Genomic DNA, 13,774 nt, shown 5'->3' with positions numbered 1-13,774 from the left:
ATACCGCTGCTCAGTGTGGATGCGGCCTCGAGGCCCTTGAGACCGGGGCTCTGGGCCCGCCTTCCTGGGGCTGCTCCTCCTCCCCTTGTGGCCGTGGCGGGGGGCGGGGGGCGGGGGGACAAGGTGCAGGGTCAACCTCAACCTGCGAGCAGGGGTCCGGGCTTCTGAGGAGGCTGCCTGATGGCCTGGAGGTGTGTGCGTGCCCGACCCCCGCTGCAGGCCTGCTTGGGGGACACTGGGTCTGGGCCCCGGACGGCTGGTAGCCCGTGCCTTCCGGCCCTCAGCCCTGGGACGCTGGGCCTGTCACCCGGCTTCCAGGACGCGGGGCGCCTGGCCCCTGGGGAAAGGTAGGGGTAGGGGCCTGAGGGAGCGGGCGTGGCGCGGGGGTCACTTGTGTCGTGTGGTCCCCCAGCCATGGGCCCGCGCCGCAGGCCGTCTGGGTGCTGTGGGAACCAGGGTGTCTGCTGGGGCAGGGGGTCCCACCGGCCGCCAGTCTGAGCAGCGGGGGTGCGGGGCTGTTGGGGGGTGTTTCTGGCATCCTGGGGCGGCGGCCAGGGCACTGCAGGGAGTGCCGCACCCCCAGGTGCTGGGGGGCTTTCTGGGTGGATGGCACGGGGCCTGGCGGCTGTGAGAACGTGATGGGGAGCCCCATGTCCCACGTGGCGGGTCAGATGCCCGTCGCCATGGCCATGTGTCAGGGGGGCCATGGCCGTGTGTTGGAGGGGCACCATGGCCGGGTGTCGGGGGGCCATGCCGGTTGTCAGGGTGGCTGTGGCCGGGTGTCGGGGGCCATGACTGGGTGTCTGGGGGCGCCGTGGCCGGTTGTTGGGGTGGCTGTGGCCGGGAGTCGGGGTGGCTGTGGCCGGGAGTCGGGGGGGCCGTGGCCGGGTGTGGGGGGCCCTGCCAGCTGTGTGGCCCCCTGCAGGCGCAGCGGGGGCTCCATGGGAACCGGCTCCGGGTTTCCGTGGCAACAGCAGGGAGGAGCCAGGAAGCGGCTCAGGAAGGAAGGCCACAGCTGCGAGGAGGGAGCCGAGGGCCAGCCCGGCTGAGCAGGCGCCAGACACTCTGTCTGTCCAGCCGTCCGGTGGCCGGCCTGCGGCTCCTGCCCACAGCGCCGCCCCCCTGCCGCCCGGTCTGGGGGCCTGAGGTCTGGGCCCGGGGCTGCCATGGCTGCCTTGCTCGAATCCGGCGCCCCATTCTTCAGGAGGCGAGCCCTGTACCACCCCCCCCCCCGCCCCGAGGGTTCCTGCAGGAGCGGACGGGCTGTCCTGTCCGTGTGTCTGTGTGTCCTGGGTGGCACCCCCCGACCTCCCTCCTGTGGGCCCAGTGCCGGTGCCCAGCGGCCAGGGAAGGGTGCAGAGAGGAGCAGACCCCCACGTGCACCCCATGCACGTCCTTTCTGCTGCCCGAGCTTGGTGACAGGCGGCTTTGGGGGCCCCGGCACTTGGGGCGCCACCCGGGCTGGGGGCGGGTCTGTGTTCCTGGGGACCCAGGGACCCACCCTTTCTCGTTCGCTTGCTGTGAGCATCTGCAGTGCCCTCAGTTCTGTCCCAGCAGACAGGGAACAAACAGACCCAAGCCCTGGCCATGGGAGGACGGTTCCCCTCTGGGGCCGAGGGGTCAGGAGGTGCAGCAGCGAGAGAAGGTGGGGCACCAGGTGCGGCGTGTGCTCCGCGGGTGTGGGAGAGGGTCGGGCTGTGGGGCCTCCCGCCTGTGGCTTCGCGAGGTGACCTTTGAGCCAAGCCCAGAAGGGAGCCTGTGGAAGAGCCGGGGCTGCGCGGGGAAGGGTTGCACCAGCGGAGCACGTGCAAAGGCCCGGGCTCACAGGTGTGCTACGTGGGGCGAGCGGGAAGCACAGGAGGGAGTGGACGGAGCTGCGTGGGGCCTGGGAAGGTCTTGGTTTTCTTCCTCTGAAGGCAAGTTGGTGGCTTGGGAGGGTCGTGAGCAGGGGCCGCCCCGCGGGGACAGGGTCTTGGCAGAGCCCTGGGCGCACGAGGGCCTGGGCAGCTGCAGGACGGTCGCAGCCCCGGAGCAGGCCGCCTCCCCGTGGGAGCTGCCTCCCCAGGACTGCTGAGCCCGCCCCGCCCCTCACTGCCTCAGGGACCCCCGGGGGTGCCCCGCCAGCCGAGCTCCCGCGCACCCGTGGCCCCTGACACCCCCGCGCCGCCGGGCCCAGGGGACAGGGAGGGTGGAGTGGCCGCCAGGCTGGCTGGCAGCGCAGGGAGGGCTGCGTTTCTGGGAATTGTGTGGGGGAAGCGCATTGTTGGAGTCTGAGCAGCCGCGGGGCTGGCGGTCCCTGGGGAAGCTCCTGCCCCCCAAGTGCTGCCTCTGGGGGGGCTGGGCCCAGGCCAAGGGGGGGCGGGCCGGGGACTTTCCTAGAGGTGCCGCCCTGGGCGGGTGGTTCTTCCCATTGTGCAGACGGAGACACTGAGGCCGGAGCTGGGCTGCTGCTGCCCCTGTCCCCACCATGGCCCTGCCTGCCCCGAGGCCAATAGGGGGAAGCCTGGTGGGGTCGCTGGGGTCATGGCCCACAGAGCCCTGGCGGCCCCAGGCGCTGGGGGGGGCAGGCCCAGGAGACTCCCCAAGGTGGCAGGAGGGGGCCGCTGGGGCTGAAGGGTGCCAGGCCACGGCACCCCCCCCCCCCCCCCGCAGTGTGGCAGCGCGGTCCTGCCCACCTGCCCCGCCTCAGCCGGAGAGGAAGCGCCACGGACCTGCCGGGGTCACGGCCGGCTTGGGGGGCCGGGGGCGGGGGACACAAATAGAAAAGTAAATGGCCTGCGCTTCCGACGCTTCCGGACTGAGGGGGGGAGGGGCGGCCTCTGGGCCAAAGGTGTGGTCGCCTGTGCGCCAGGAGCTGTGGCCGCGGGGTCCCCAGGTCCCGGCCGCATTCCCCTGGAGCCTCCGGGGCAGGGCCGGGCTGCCCGGAGAGGGGGCTGCCCCAGGGGCCTCCGTGGTCCCCGTGGGCCTCCCCCTCCCCGTCACGGGGGCACCTGGTTCGGGGCTGCAGTGCCCTCAGCTCGGAGCTGGCCCCCCGGGCGCAGGGGGGTGGGGTGGGGGGCTGTCTGTGGGCTCCTGGCTGGGCACTGGGCGCTGGCTGTGAGTGTGGGTCCCTTGCTGCCGCCCCCCCGCCCCCCGCGTGCTGCTGTTTTCCTTCCTTCGATAGATGCGCTTACTGAGCAAGTGTGAGGTGTCTGGGCTGGGGACGCGGGGTGCATGGAGGGCCCTGTTGTCCTGGCTGCGTGGTCCCTGCGGGACAGACACCGGGTGGACAGTCCAGGGTGGCCCCAGGGCCGGTGTGTGAGGACCCTCAGGTGTCCCCTGAGACTCGGGTTGCTCAAGGGCACCAGAGAGGGAATGCACGCCTTCACCTGCGGGGCTCCGGGGGGTGCGCCCGGGCGCAGGACTCAGGCGGCAGGCCCCGAGGGCCGGGGAGGCTGTGAACAGCCTGAGCACGGTTCCCGGGGTCCGGGCGCCATGAGGGGCCCCAGGACCAGGGGCCTCTTGGGTGCAAGGCTGACAGTTTTGGGGTTGCTGAGTGTGGCCCCAGGCGGAGCCCCCAAGGATGGGACCACCTGCGGTCCCACAGGTGAGGGCCCCTCCTCAGGGCCCAGTATGTCCCCGCCGGACCTCCTGGGGGGTGCTGGGTGCCCGGCTGGCCGCCGGCCTGTGGCTCCCGCCCGCCACCTACAGGCCACTGCTCATCACGGGCCACACGGCCGCGGAGTGATCCGGGCCCCAGTCCCCCCCCCTTCCCACTGCACTGCAGGGCCCCACCCCACCCGCGGATGGGTGCCAGGGCTCAGGGCTCCTGTCACGGGGGAGGGGCTGTGGCCCCAGGTCTCCAGCTTGGGAGCTCCCTCCCTGCTCCCTCCACTCCGGCTTCCCCATCACCCTGGGCCAGACTCCTGCGATGCCCCGTGGCAGCCCCGCAGCCCCGCCCTCTGCTGGGCACTGCTCTAGTGGGGGGCCGCCTCCTGGGCATCGCCCTGCAGGGCCCCGGTGCCCTGGGCTCCTCTCATCTGCAAGCTCAGGGGCCTCCATACAGATGTGCCAGGACATGCCAGGTATCCAGCGGCCTCCGCGGCCCATCCCTGAGCCCCTGGAGGTGGAGGCCACGTGGCTTCTCCTGCGGGACAAGGGCCCAAGGCGGCTGTCCAGGAGTCCCCCGCGGTGGTGGCGGGGAAGGCCTGGGTTCTTAGTGGACAGCTCGCGCTCCCTTCCGTGTCTTTACGTGGGTGCCATGCAGTGGGCAGAAAGTAAAATTCATAGGGTTGCAAAGGAAACGGGTTATCAAAGTATTTCCTAAATTGTGTGATACGGAAACCCAAGCACTCTTTTTTTCCTTCAAGATTTTATTTGAGGGGATCCCTGGGTGGCTCAGCGGTTTGGCACCTGCCTTCAGCCCATGGCAGGATCCTGGAGTCCCGGGATCCAGTCCGGCGCCAGGATCCCTGCATGGAGCCTGCTTCTCTGTCTGTGTCTCTGCCTCTCTCTCTCTCTATGTCTATCATAAATACATATTTTAAAAAAAAGATTTTAGTTATTTTTGAGAGTGAGAGGAGAGAGCAGGGGCAGAGGGAGCAGGAGAAGCAGGCTCCCCGCGAGCAGGGCTGGACGTCAGGACGTCGGGACCGGATCGAGCCCGGAGCCGAAGCAGACGCTCACCGGTGGGAGCCAGCCAGGCGCCCCGACCCAAGCTGCAGGTGCGGGCAGCAGCGCCTGGGCCACGGGCAGGACAGCAGTGGCGGGAAGGGGCCCTGGTCTTTGCTGTGCTCAGTCCTGGCACTGCCGCGAGACGTGGGTCGTTGCTTCATTCGCAGCCCGAGGAACCACACGCTTCCACTGGAGGCCGACGGGAAGGATCCAGGGGTACGGGCTGGAGGCTCTGCTCCCCACTGGCCGCGTCTGTGCGTGCTCCCATGCGGTGCAGCCCCGGGCAGCAGCCGTGGCCGAGCCCAGCAGCTTGGGATGCCCAGTTGTGGTGCTTGGAGGTCTTCGGCACGACGGGGAGTTTGCTCCGAGAAATCCTCAGATCAGCTCACCCCGTCTGTCTGAGGCCCAGCCGGGCGGCCTCTCTCCCGGGCAGCGCCCTGTGGGCGACGGGGGCCAGCGCGAGTCCCCGCCGCCTTCTCCGGGCTTCTGGCTGGCTCCTGCTTCACGGGACCCCAGCCAGCTGCTGGTCTTGCCCAGAGCAGGTTGACCCTGGTGTGTGGCTCCAGCTTCCCAAGTGTCCCCAGACCCTGGAGGCTGCACACACGTTCAGGCCACGGGATTCTGGCCCTAAAGACCTGCTTGGTTGGGGTGGGTCTGAGCTATGGCCCCAGCTCACGGTGCCGGGCACAACCAGAGCTGGTGTGCAAACTGGCGGTGACGTGTGCAGCATCACAGGGTGCCCGCCTCCGACCCGGAAAGCCTTCACTTCACTCTCAGGAGTTCTTGCTTTTCCTAGAATGACTAAGGAACCTCACAAGTAACCACGCTGTCCTCTCCGCTTTGGCTGCTGGGAAGCTCCGTCGGATCAGCACCGCCGAGAGCTCGCGGCCTGGCAGCCCAGGTGTCTGGTCCTCCCCTCTGCCGCCCGGTCTCACACCTGCCCGCATGTCAGTGGCCGTGGGCCCAGGACACAGACATCCGTCTCCTGCCTTGTACCGCGCCCAGCCCCGCTGTAGGGCACACGGGGACACCTGGAAGGGGGCGGGGTCTGGAGGGGACGCTCCTCTGCTGTCCCCGCAGCCAGGCCACCCTCACCTGGGCGCGGTGGGCATTCGCAGGAGCTCCAGCAGCCAAGGTGACCACTGACATGCTCCTGCCCTGTTCTCCGCTCTTCACCACCTGCCGGCCGGGCAGCAGCCCCGTGAGCGGACGACACGACCACCTTCCTTTCACAGATGGGGAGACTGAGGCACAACGGTCCGCGGTCGGTGTGAAGTGCAGAGCGCGGGATTCACCCCCGGCAGCTGCCCCGGGGCGTCTCGGGCTCCTCTGGCACCTCCGGAACCGGCCCTGGCCTCTTCCAGACCCTGCATTCCGGCTGCAGCCCCCTCCACGCTCGGGGCGCATGTGGGCCAGAGGGCGCAAGGGGCACGCAGGGTGGGGGGTGCGGGGGTGGGGGTTGGGGCGCGTGGGGGTTGGGGCGCGTGGGGTGGGGGTGCGCGCGGGTGCGGGTGGGGGTGCGCGCGGGTGGGGTGCGGGGGTGGGGGGCGCGTGGGGGTGGGGGGTGCGCGCGGTGCGGGTGGGGCGCGCGGGGTGGGGGTGCGGGGGTGGGGGTTAGGGGCGCGCGGTGCGGGTGGGGCGCGCGGGATGGGGGTGGAGGTGGGGGTGCGCGGGGTGCGGGTGGGGGCGCGCGCGGGTGGGGTGCGGGGTCTCCCGCGGGGCGCGGCTGTCCCGGGACAGCACAGCGCTAGGTGGGAGAAGGACTCCAAGAGGGCGGAGAAGGGGACGGCCGGACCCGGACGCGCCTTCGCGGGCCCCACGGAGCCGGCCCACGGGCCGCTCGGGCGGAGGGTCCGGGAGGGACGCCCGCTCTACCGCGCTACCGCAGCGCCCTCCGCCGGCTCACCGGCTCGCGCGGGCGCTTGTGGGACTGCGAGTCGGCCGTCCGCGTCGGCCTCCCGCGGCGGCCCGCGGCGGGACTACACATCCCAGAAAGCCACGCGAAGCCGCGTGTCTTCTGGGGCTTGTGGTCCAGCGCGGGGCGAGCGCGCGCGAGGCTGCCGGCCGCGGGAACTACATGTCCCAGGGAGCAGCGCGGCGACCGCGGGGGCCGGGGGTTTGAACGGAGGGTCTCCCGCCCGCGGCGGGGCTGCGTCGGCTGCGACGGGTGCGGGCGACGACGACGAGCGGGGCAGGGGTCCGGGCCCGGAGGCCGAGGCTGGCGCGGCGGGCGCTGGGGGCCCTGCCCCCGAGGCGATGATGGGCAAGGAGGAGGAGATCGCGCGGATCGCCCGCAGGCTGGACAAGATGGTGACCAAGAAGAGTGCGGTGAGGGGCGCGGGCCCCGGGACCCCGGGACCCCGGGACCCCGGGCCCCGCCCCCGCCCCGCCCCGCCGCCGACCCCCGCCCCCTTCGGGCCGGGCGACCCCGAGCGGCAGGACGAGGCCCCGCCCCGAAGGAGACCCTGCCCTGGGCCGCCCGGCCCGGCCCTCCCCCGCGCCCGCACCGCGGAGGCCGCCCCGGGGTCGGGTCGCGTCGGGGTCGGGGTCGGGGTCGGGCCGGGGTCGGGTCGGGGCCGCCCCGCGGGACTCGGACCCCGCGCACCTGACACCCGCCTCGGTGCCCCGCCCCCGCCCGCCCGCCCGCCCGGCCCCGCCCCCGCCCGCCCCGCCCGGGCCTTCACCGCAGAGCCCCGCCCGCCCCGCCCGCCCCCCCGCCCCGCGGCCTGCAGCCCGCCCCCCCCCGCCCCCTCCGTGTGCAGGCCCGAGGCCTGTCCTGCTGCAGAGGCCCCTGTGCCCCACCTGCCCCCCCCACAGCAACCGGGTCTCCCTAATAAATTCTTTCCCTTCCCTAGCCGGGACCCAGCCAGCGGCGGCTGGGGAGTGGGGAGATGTTAGAGACCCTAGGGATAGAGCCCTGGGAGGCCCGGCACCGGCAGGCCTGTGACCTGTGACGGAGCCCCTGGCCCCGCGGGGGGCTGGGGCCGGGGGGGCTGGAGGAGGCAGTGCTGCGGGCTGGGGGTTGGGGTTCCAACTTCGGCCCCTCTTGAGCTCCAGACCCGCCCTGACAGCCTGCGTGCCCTCCCGTGGAGGCATCCTTGGTGGGCGGGACCTGCCCTCAGGGTGCTGGGGGGCCCTGGCTGGCTCCCCGACAGGCTCCACACACACAACCCGCTCTTCCCCGGGACTGTGAGCGAGTAGCAGGGTGGAGGAGGCGGCTCGGTCACGCGCAGCCACCGCAGACCGTCCGCTTGCTCTGCCGCTTTGGACACACTTTTGTGTTAAGGGACTTGTCCTGGGGTCCTTGTTGACCAGGTTTTGGACAGGGGCCTACGCTGGGGCCAGAAACGGGGCCGGCTCCCACTCATCCACTCATCCAGCAAGCAGCAGCCTCCTCCCCACACGGGCATCGTGTCCCTGGGAGGCCCTGGGCTGCGTGCGGGGAGCTAGGGGGTGGGGACAGTCTAGCTGTTTGCAGAGATGACCAAGGAAAGAAGCTGCTTCCTGTCTTGAAGGAGACAACACCCCCCAGGTGGGGACAGAGATGGGCCACGGAACCCACAGAGGTCTGGGTGGGGCTAGGTGGAAGCACCGTGGAGACCGAGGCGCAGGAGTTGACGGCCCCGCGGGCCAGGAAGGTGCCTGGTGCCCGTGAGGCTCCCGGAGGCCTGGGGACCGGTGATGGGGAAGTCGGGAGCTGGGTTTGTGCCTCTGGTTTGGAGCCACAGGAAGCTCATCAGTGAGCAGCGCCGTGACCTTGGCTCGGACGCCCCCCTCTCCTACCTGAGGAGATCACCGTAGGGCTGGACTCTGCACGTTCCTAGGTGGGGGGGGGATGTGGAGGGGGCTGCAGAGCAGGGGCGCCATGTAGACGGCAGGGGATGCGGCCTGGGCTGCCCGGCACGAGGGTCCCACCACCTCGGATGGCCGGGCCACGTGATTCCTGCCTCTCATGTCAAGGGAAAGAGCCACACGTTAAAACACACCAGCATGTTAAAAAGTGAAGCATCTGTGGAAGAAAGCAAAGTGGGGGAGGATGAGGTCAGGAGGGGCCTCACCAAGGTGTCATCTGAATAAAATTTAGGAAGAGGGAGGATACGGAACTATAGATATTTGGGAGGCATTTCCCTGGCAGTGGGAGCAGCAGGTACAAGGGTCCTGGGGCAAGCAGCTTGGCACAGTTGAGGAACCTAAAGCTGAGCCCGGAGTGGAGAGAGCAGCCCGTTTGTGCAGGGCCTTGATGTGGGGAGGGCTCTAAAGAAACAGGTGTTGGGTGGGCAGGGGCAAGGTGGGGGAGGTGGCTGGCCTGGAGAGATTGCTGGGACTTCAGTCTGGGTGTGGGTGGGTGTGTGTGTGATGGGGGAGGTGTTTGGCCTCAGCCGGGGTCGCTGACCTTGCCCGGGTTGGCCCCCGTCAGCCGGTGATGAGGTACTTCAAGAGGGGCTGCGCGGCCCACGAGGGGTGTGGGCCTGGAGTGGGCAGTGAGCACCCCTGGCCTCCCCTGCCCCCCCCAACCTGGGTGCTGTCCTCCCGCGGGCGGGGCTGCTGGCCTTGGAGCTGTTTGCTGCAGCCGTGGTTTGGTCAGTGACCAGGCGCTGGCGCTGAGTTTGCAGAGCTGCTGGCCGTCCCCGCGCAGCTGACCCCGGGTGGGTCTCCAATCTGTTACTTCCGGTGCCCCCCGCCCTCGTGGGTAGGAGGAGGTGGCAGTGCACCCCGAGACCTCGAACCCCTTTATGAAGGTCCCCCTTCTTCCAGGAGGGAGCCATGGACCTGCTGCGGGAGCTGAAGGCCATGCCGGTCACGCTGCACCTGCTGCAGGTAGGGCCCTGCGCGCCTCCTGCCCGGACGGCTCCTGGCGCCTGGCAGGGCCTGTGTGTCCTGGAGGAGGCCCCCGCCCTGGTTGCCCCGGAAGACGGGGGGCATCTGAGCATGGCTCCCCCTCTTGCCGAGGCTCCTGGGTTGCACGTGGGGCAGCAGCCCCCGGTGGGGGTGTGCACCTTGAGAGCTGGGCCCGCCCCTGCCGCGCGGGAGCCTCGGAGGGTCTGGCTGCCTCCCCAGCCCCGGCGCTTGCCTTGCAGTCCACACGTGTCGGCATGTCTGTCAACGCCCTGCGGAAGCAGAGCTCCGACGAGGAGGTCATCGCCCTGGCCAAGTCGCTCATCAAGTCCTGGAAGAAGCTCCTGGGTGCGGGCCGGCGGCGGGGCTGACGCCCGGGCAGGGCATCCGGGGAGCACTGGCCCTCGCCAGTCAGCAGCGTGCTGGTGCTGGCGGTGCCGTCCCCACGCCCGGGCCGCCGGGCCCCAAGCTGGTCCGGGAAGGCGGGGGGCTGGGAGCAGAGGGGACCCACCGGGAGCAGGAGAAAAGGAAGTTGAAGGTAGTAGCAGGGTGGCTGGGGCCTGGAGGGAGCTGGCGCAGGTGAGGAGGCCCTGCTGAGGCCGAGGGGTGCGGCGGGAGAAGGGGACACGGCCGGCTGCAGGCAGGCCCACCTTGGGGCCCCGGGGGGCCCCCTCCCTCCCTGCGCCTTCCTGCGCCTTCCTGGCTCCGTCCAAGCCCTTGGGGTATTTGTCGTGGGGCTCTAGTCGGGGTGGCCATCAGCCCACGTGTGCACAAGCGTGTTTATTCTGGCCACGTGGGGGCTGCTTCGCCTCCTGTGGGACGGTCCCCAGCACGGGCCAGGTTTTCAGGAGCCTCGTGGGGGACGTGCTCAGCAGACGGCCGCTCGCTGTGACCCCCAAGGCCCAGCTGGGGAGTGACCGCACCTGGGCTTTGTTCGGGTTTCAAGAGCAGCCTCTGGGGGGGCTGTCACTCGGGGCTCCGCACCAGGGTCAGTTTGGGCAGGTGGCCGTCCTTTCTGCCAGGACGGTAGACCCCAGGGAGTCCTCACAGGTGGCCTGTGCGGGGGTAGGAAAGGGCCTGGGGGCTGTCCTGGGCCCTTCTGAGGAGGGAGGATGGGGCCCCAGTGTGCAAGGCTCGGCTGCCAGGTCCCGGGGCCGGTGGAGATCTGCTCCCCTCCCTGGCCCGGCCCCACTAGCCAGCGCCCCCTTTCCTGGCACCTGCAGATGCTTCAGATGCCAAAGCCAGGGAGCAGAGGAGGGCTGGGCCTCTGCCCACATCGTCCTCCAAGGAGGCCCCCGAGGCCAAGGATCCCAGGTAGCGCGTCTGGGGGGCAGGTGCGCACCCTCCTGCTCGGCAGGTGGAGGGTCCTGGCCGCACGGAGAGCCCCGGGGGCCCCCACAGCCACCCCACAGTTCCACTTCCTGGGCGTGGTTCTCGCTCCGCTCTGGCTGAGCCCCCTCAGCTGGTGTCCCGCGCAGCTGAACCCTCTCCCCGTTGGTGCTCCGGGCGGGCAGTTATGGAGACGGGGTGCTCCGGGGTGGGTGTGGCCGTAGGCTGCTTTGCCGTGGGCAGGGGTGGCGGGGCAGCAGGGGCCGACTCCGTGCGCGGCGTGTACTTGTGCTGGGCTAGGGCTTCATCTACCGGCTGCGGAGGTTCCCTCCAGGAGGCCCCTGCTCCCCCCGACATGTGGGGGTCACAGGGTCACGAGATGCAGGGGTGTGAGGGGAGGGGAGGACTGGGTACCTGCGGCCTGGTCAGCAGGCGGCTTGCCAGGAGTGCCCAGCCCGTCGGGAGGCATCCACGCTGGGTGGGGCCGCCTGCCTCGCCTGAGATGGCCCGGTCCTGGCCGCCTGGAGGGCGGAGGCCCCTGCGGACGAGGCTGCCCCAGTGGTGCCCCCGTCTGGGGGTACGCCCCGCCCAGTGGGTGTTCCTGCCTCCAGCCCACTGGGCAGTCCCCTCGGGGCAGGAGCATGGGCTGCATCCGGGTGGAAGATGCAGGGTTTGGCTTTCTGGGGACCGGCGTGTCACGGGGGTGCCCGTGGCCTGCGCGGGCCCGTCTTTCTCCAGCCGCAAGAGGCCAGAGCTGCCCAGGGTGCCGTCGGCCCCAAGGATCACCACGTTTCCCCCGGTGCCCGTCACCTGTGACGCCGTGCGCAACAAGTGCCGCGAGATGCTGACCGCCGCCCTGCAGACAGACCGTGAGTCCCCTGCCCGCCACCCTGCACCCTGAGTCCGCGGGGGCTGGACTCCGCCTGCCCACAGCGGCCTGAGTTCAGAGGGTTCTCGGGGACCTCCTCCCCCAGCCCTTGCAGCTGAGCCAGGTGGGGGCAGGGGTCTTTGGGGCCTCAGGTGCTGGGCAGTTTGGAAGCGGCGGTGGAGTCAGGGGGCAGCTAGTCAGGGCTGCTTCTTGCAGATGATCATATGGCCGTTGGTGCGGACTGCGAGGGCCTGTCGGCCCAGATTGAGGAATATATCCTTTATGCAGGGTGTGGGGTCTGGGGGTTTCTGGGGGAGTCTGAGGCCAGCCAGGCCCGGCTTCCCCTGATGGCCACGACCCCAGTGCCCTTGCCAGGCAGTGGGTCAGTCGGGTGGGCTCCCCCCTTGACCAGGAGGGCCCTCTCTGGACTGATGCTGCCCGTCGGGGGGGGCCTGGGTCACCGGGGCTCTGAGCCTGGGGCTGGGCCTCGGCCAGGGTTGGGTCGGGTGGGGCCCTCCCTCTGCAGCCCCTCCACTCGCTGCCAGGTGTGGGGGGAACACTGAGCTGCCAGGCTCCCACCAGGAGGCCCTCACTGGCCTCCTGCGCTGGCCCCGGGGTGAGTGGAAGGCAGCAGTATTGGCCTCCGGATAGGTCCTTAAACACCTGCACGCATCTTCCGGGACGTGGGGAACACGGACATGAAGTACAAAAACCGTGTGCGGAGCCGCATCTCCAACCTCAAGGACGCTAAGAACCCTGACCTGCGGCGGAACGTGCTGTGTGGGGTCATAACCCCCCAGCAGATCGCTGTGATGACATCGGAGGTGAGTCCTGCTGCAGGGGCATGGGGGCCGCTGCTGTGGGCAGCGGGTAAGGACACCGCTCCTCGCCCAGGAGATGGCCAGCGATGAGCTGAAGGAGATCCGGAAGGCGATGACCAAGGAAGCCATCCGAGAGCACCAGATGGCCCGCACGGGGGGCACCCAGACAGACCTGTTCACCTGCGGGAGGTGCAGGAGGAAGAACTGTACCTACACGCAGGTGGGCGCCCCAGCGACCTCACGCGCCCGGAGCCTGCACCTGCGCGCGGTGCTGTGGGGCAGGGTCCACACCTGCACCTGCACACGCGCCTAGTGAGTGGCGCCGGGCTCCTCCTCCCTTGCCCCGCAGCCCTGGGCCCCAGGAAGCAGTGTCTCGGGTGGTGCTTTGCTCTGGGAGCTATAAGTGGGGGGCCGGCCTCGCCCAGCATGGGGGGGCCCAAGCAGGAGGGTGGGGGCAGTGTGCTGCCTGCAGTGGCCGCAAGACTGTGCTCAGACCCGTGGAGGTGGACACGGATGTGGACCTTGAGATGTGCCGGGGTCCCCGGTGAGGTCCTCGGTGAGGAGAGGAGGTGTGGGGTTCCCCGGGGGGTCGAGGGGCTACAATGCCAGCGTTGCCTGAGGATACGGATGGTCTCCCCACACTGTGACTCTCGAGAAGACCTGCTCCAAGTGACTGAGCCCCTGGGGCCCAGGTGGCCCCCCCTCACCGCAGCCCTCCCCACAGGTGCAGACCCGAAGCTCTGACGAGCCCATGACCACCTTCGTTGTCTGCAACGAGTGTGGAAATCGCTGGAAGGTAGGTGGGCGTCTCCAGCCTGTGGGGTCTTCGTGATGTGAAACGGGGGGCAGCCCTGCCTCCGGGCCCGCGGGGGTCCCGGGGGTCTTGGGTTGACGCCTCTCATCCGTCCGCTGCAGTTCTGCTGAGCCCTCCTCGAGATGTGTGCGAAGCTTCGGGCTGTGGCCAGCACATTGCCGCGGCCTTCCCTGCGTCCTGTCGACAGACACAGCTTCTCGAGACCCGCCCTGAGCCCACCCGAGCACCCCACGGGGCTGTGCCCCCGGCACCCCCGCCTGGCGTATACCTTTTTTCTTTTCCCCAAATTATTAAATGTTTCTTTTTGCCATCGTGCTGTCCTGGCCCTTGGCTCTGATGGACCAGCAGTCCTGGGCTGTGAGCTGGGTCCCCCAAGCCCCACGTCCGGCCCTGCCCCCTTCCCTGGGACCACTCTCCTCCTGGGGATCAGGTGACACTTGGGCTTGGCCCTGA

General features: G+C 70.0%; 1 protein-coding gene across 2 annotated transcripts; it reads left to right on the top strand.

Annotated features, from left to right (window-relative positions):
• The first annotated feature begins 6,746 nt into the window (after positions 1-6,746).
• On the top strand, positions 6,747-13,629 carry TCEA2 (transcription elongation factor A2). Of its 2 annotated transcripts, none has more exons than XM_055305753.1 (10): positions 6,747-6,981; positions 9,409-9,471; positions 9,732-9,837; positions 10,713-10,803; positions 11,557-11,687; positions 11,903-11,959; positions 12,356-12,510; positions 12,581-12,727; positions 13,232-13,303; positions 13,423-13,629. In XM_055305753.1, the coding sequence occupies exons 1-10, from the start codon at positions 6,910-6,912 to the stop codon at positions 13,429-13,431; spliced, it is 903 nt and encodes a 300-aa protein (XP_055161728.1). In that variant the 5' UTR covers positions 6,747-6,909; the 3' UTR covers positions 13,432-13,629. The 2 variants fall into 2 exon arrangements, with proteins under 2 accessions (XP_055161728.1, XP_055161733.1); XM_055305758.1 differs by lacking the exon at positions 6,747-6,981 and adding an exon at positions 8,510-9,299.
• The last annotated feature ends 145 nt before the right edge of the window (positions 13,630-13,774 follow it).

The sequence above is a fragment of the Nyctereutes procyonoides genome, unplaced genomic scaffold (assembly GCF_905146905.1).
Source record: "Nyctereutes procyonoides isolate TBG_1078 unplaced genomic scaffold, NYPRO_anot_genome, whole genome shotgun sequence".
Taxonomy (NCBI): Eukaryota; Metazoa; Chordata; class Mammalia; order Carnivora; family Canidae; genus Nyctereutes; species Nyctereutes procyonoides.
Note: the sequence above shows the minus strand (reverse complement) of the source record. Positions and strands in the feature narration are given on the sequence as shown.

Bases quoted from the DNA above. Each gene is read 5' to 3' on its own strand.
- TCEA2 (XM_055305753.1), top strand. From the start codon at position 6,910: ATGATGGGCAAGGAGGAGGAGATCGCGCGGATCGCCCGCAGGCTGGAC. The intron at 10,804-11,556 runs GTAGCGCGTCTG...GTCTTTCTCCAG, and splicing joins CCCGAGGCCAAGGATCCCAG to CCGCAAGAGGCCAGAGCTGC. The intron at 12,728-13,231 runs GTGGGCGCCCCA...CCCTCCCCACAG, and splicing joins AGAACTGTACCTACACGCAG to GTGCAGACCCGAAGCTCTGA.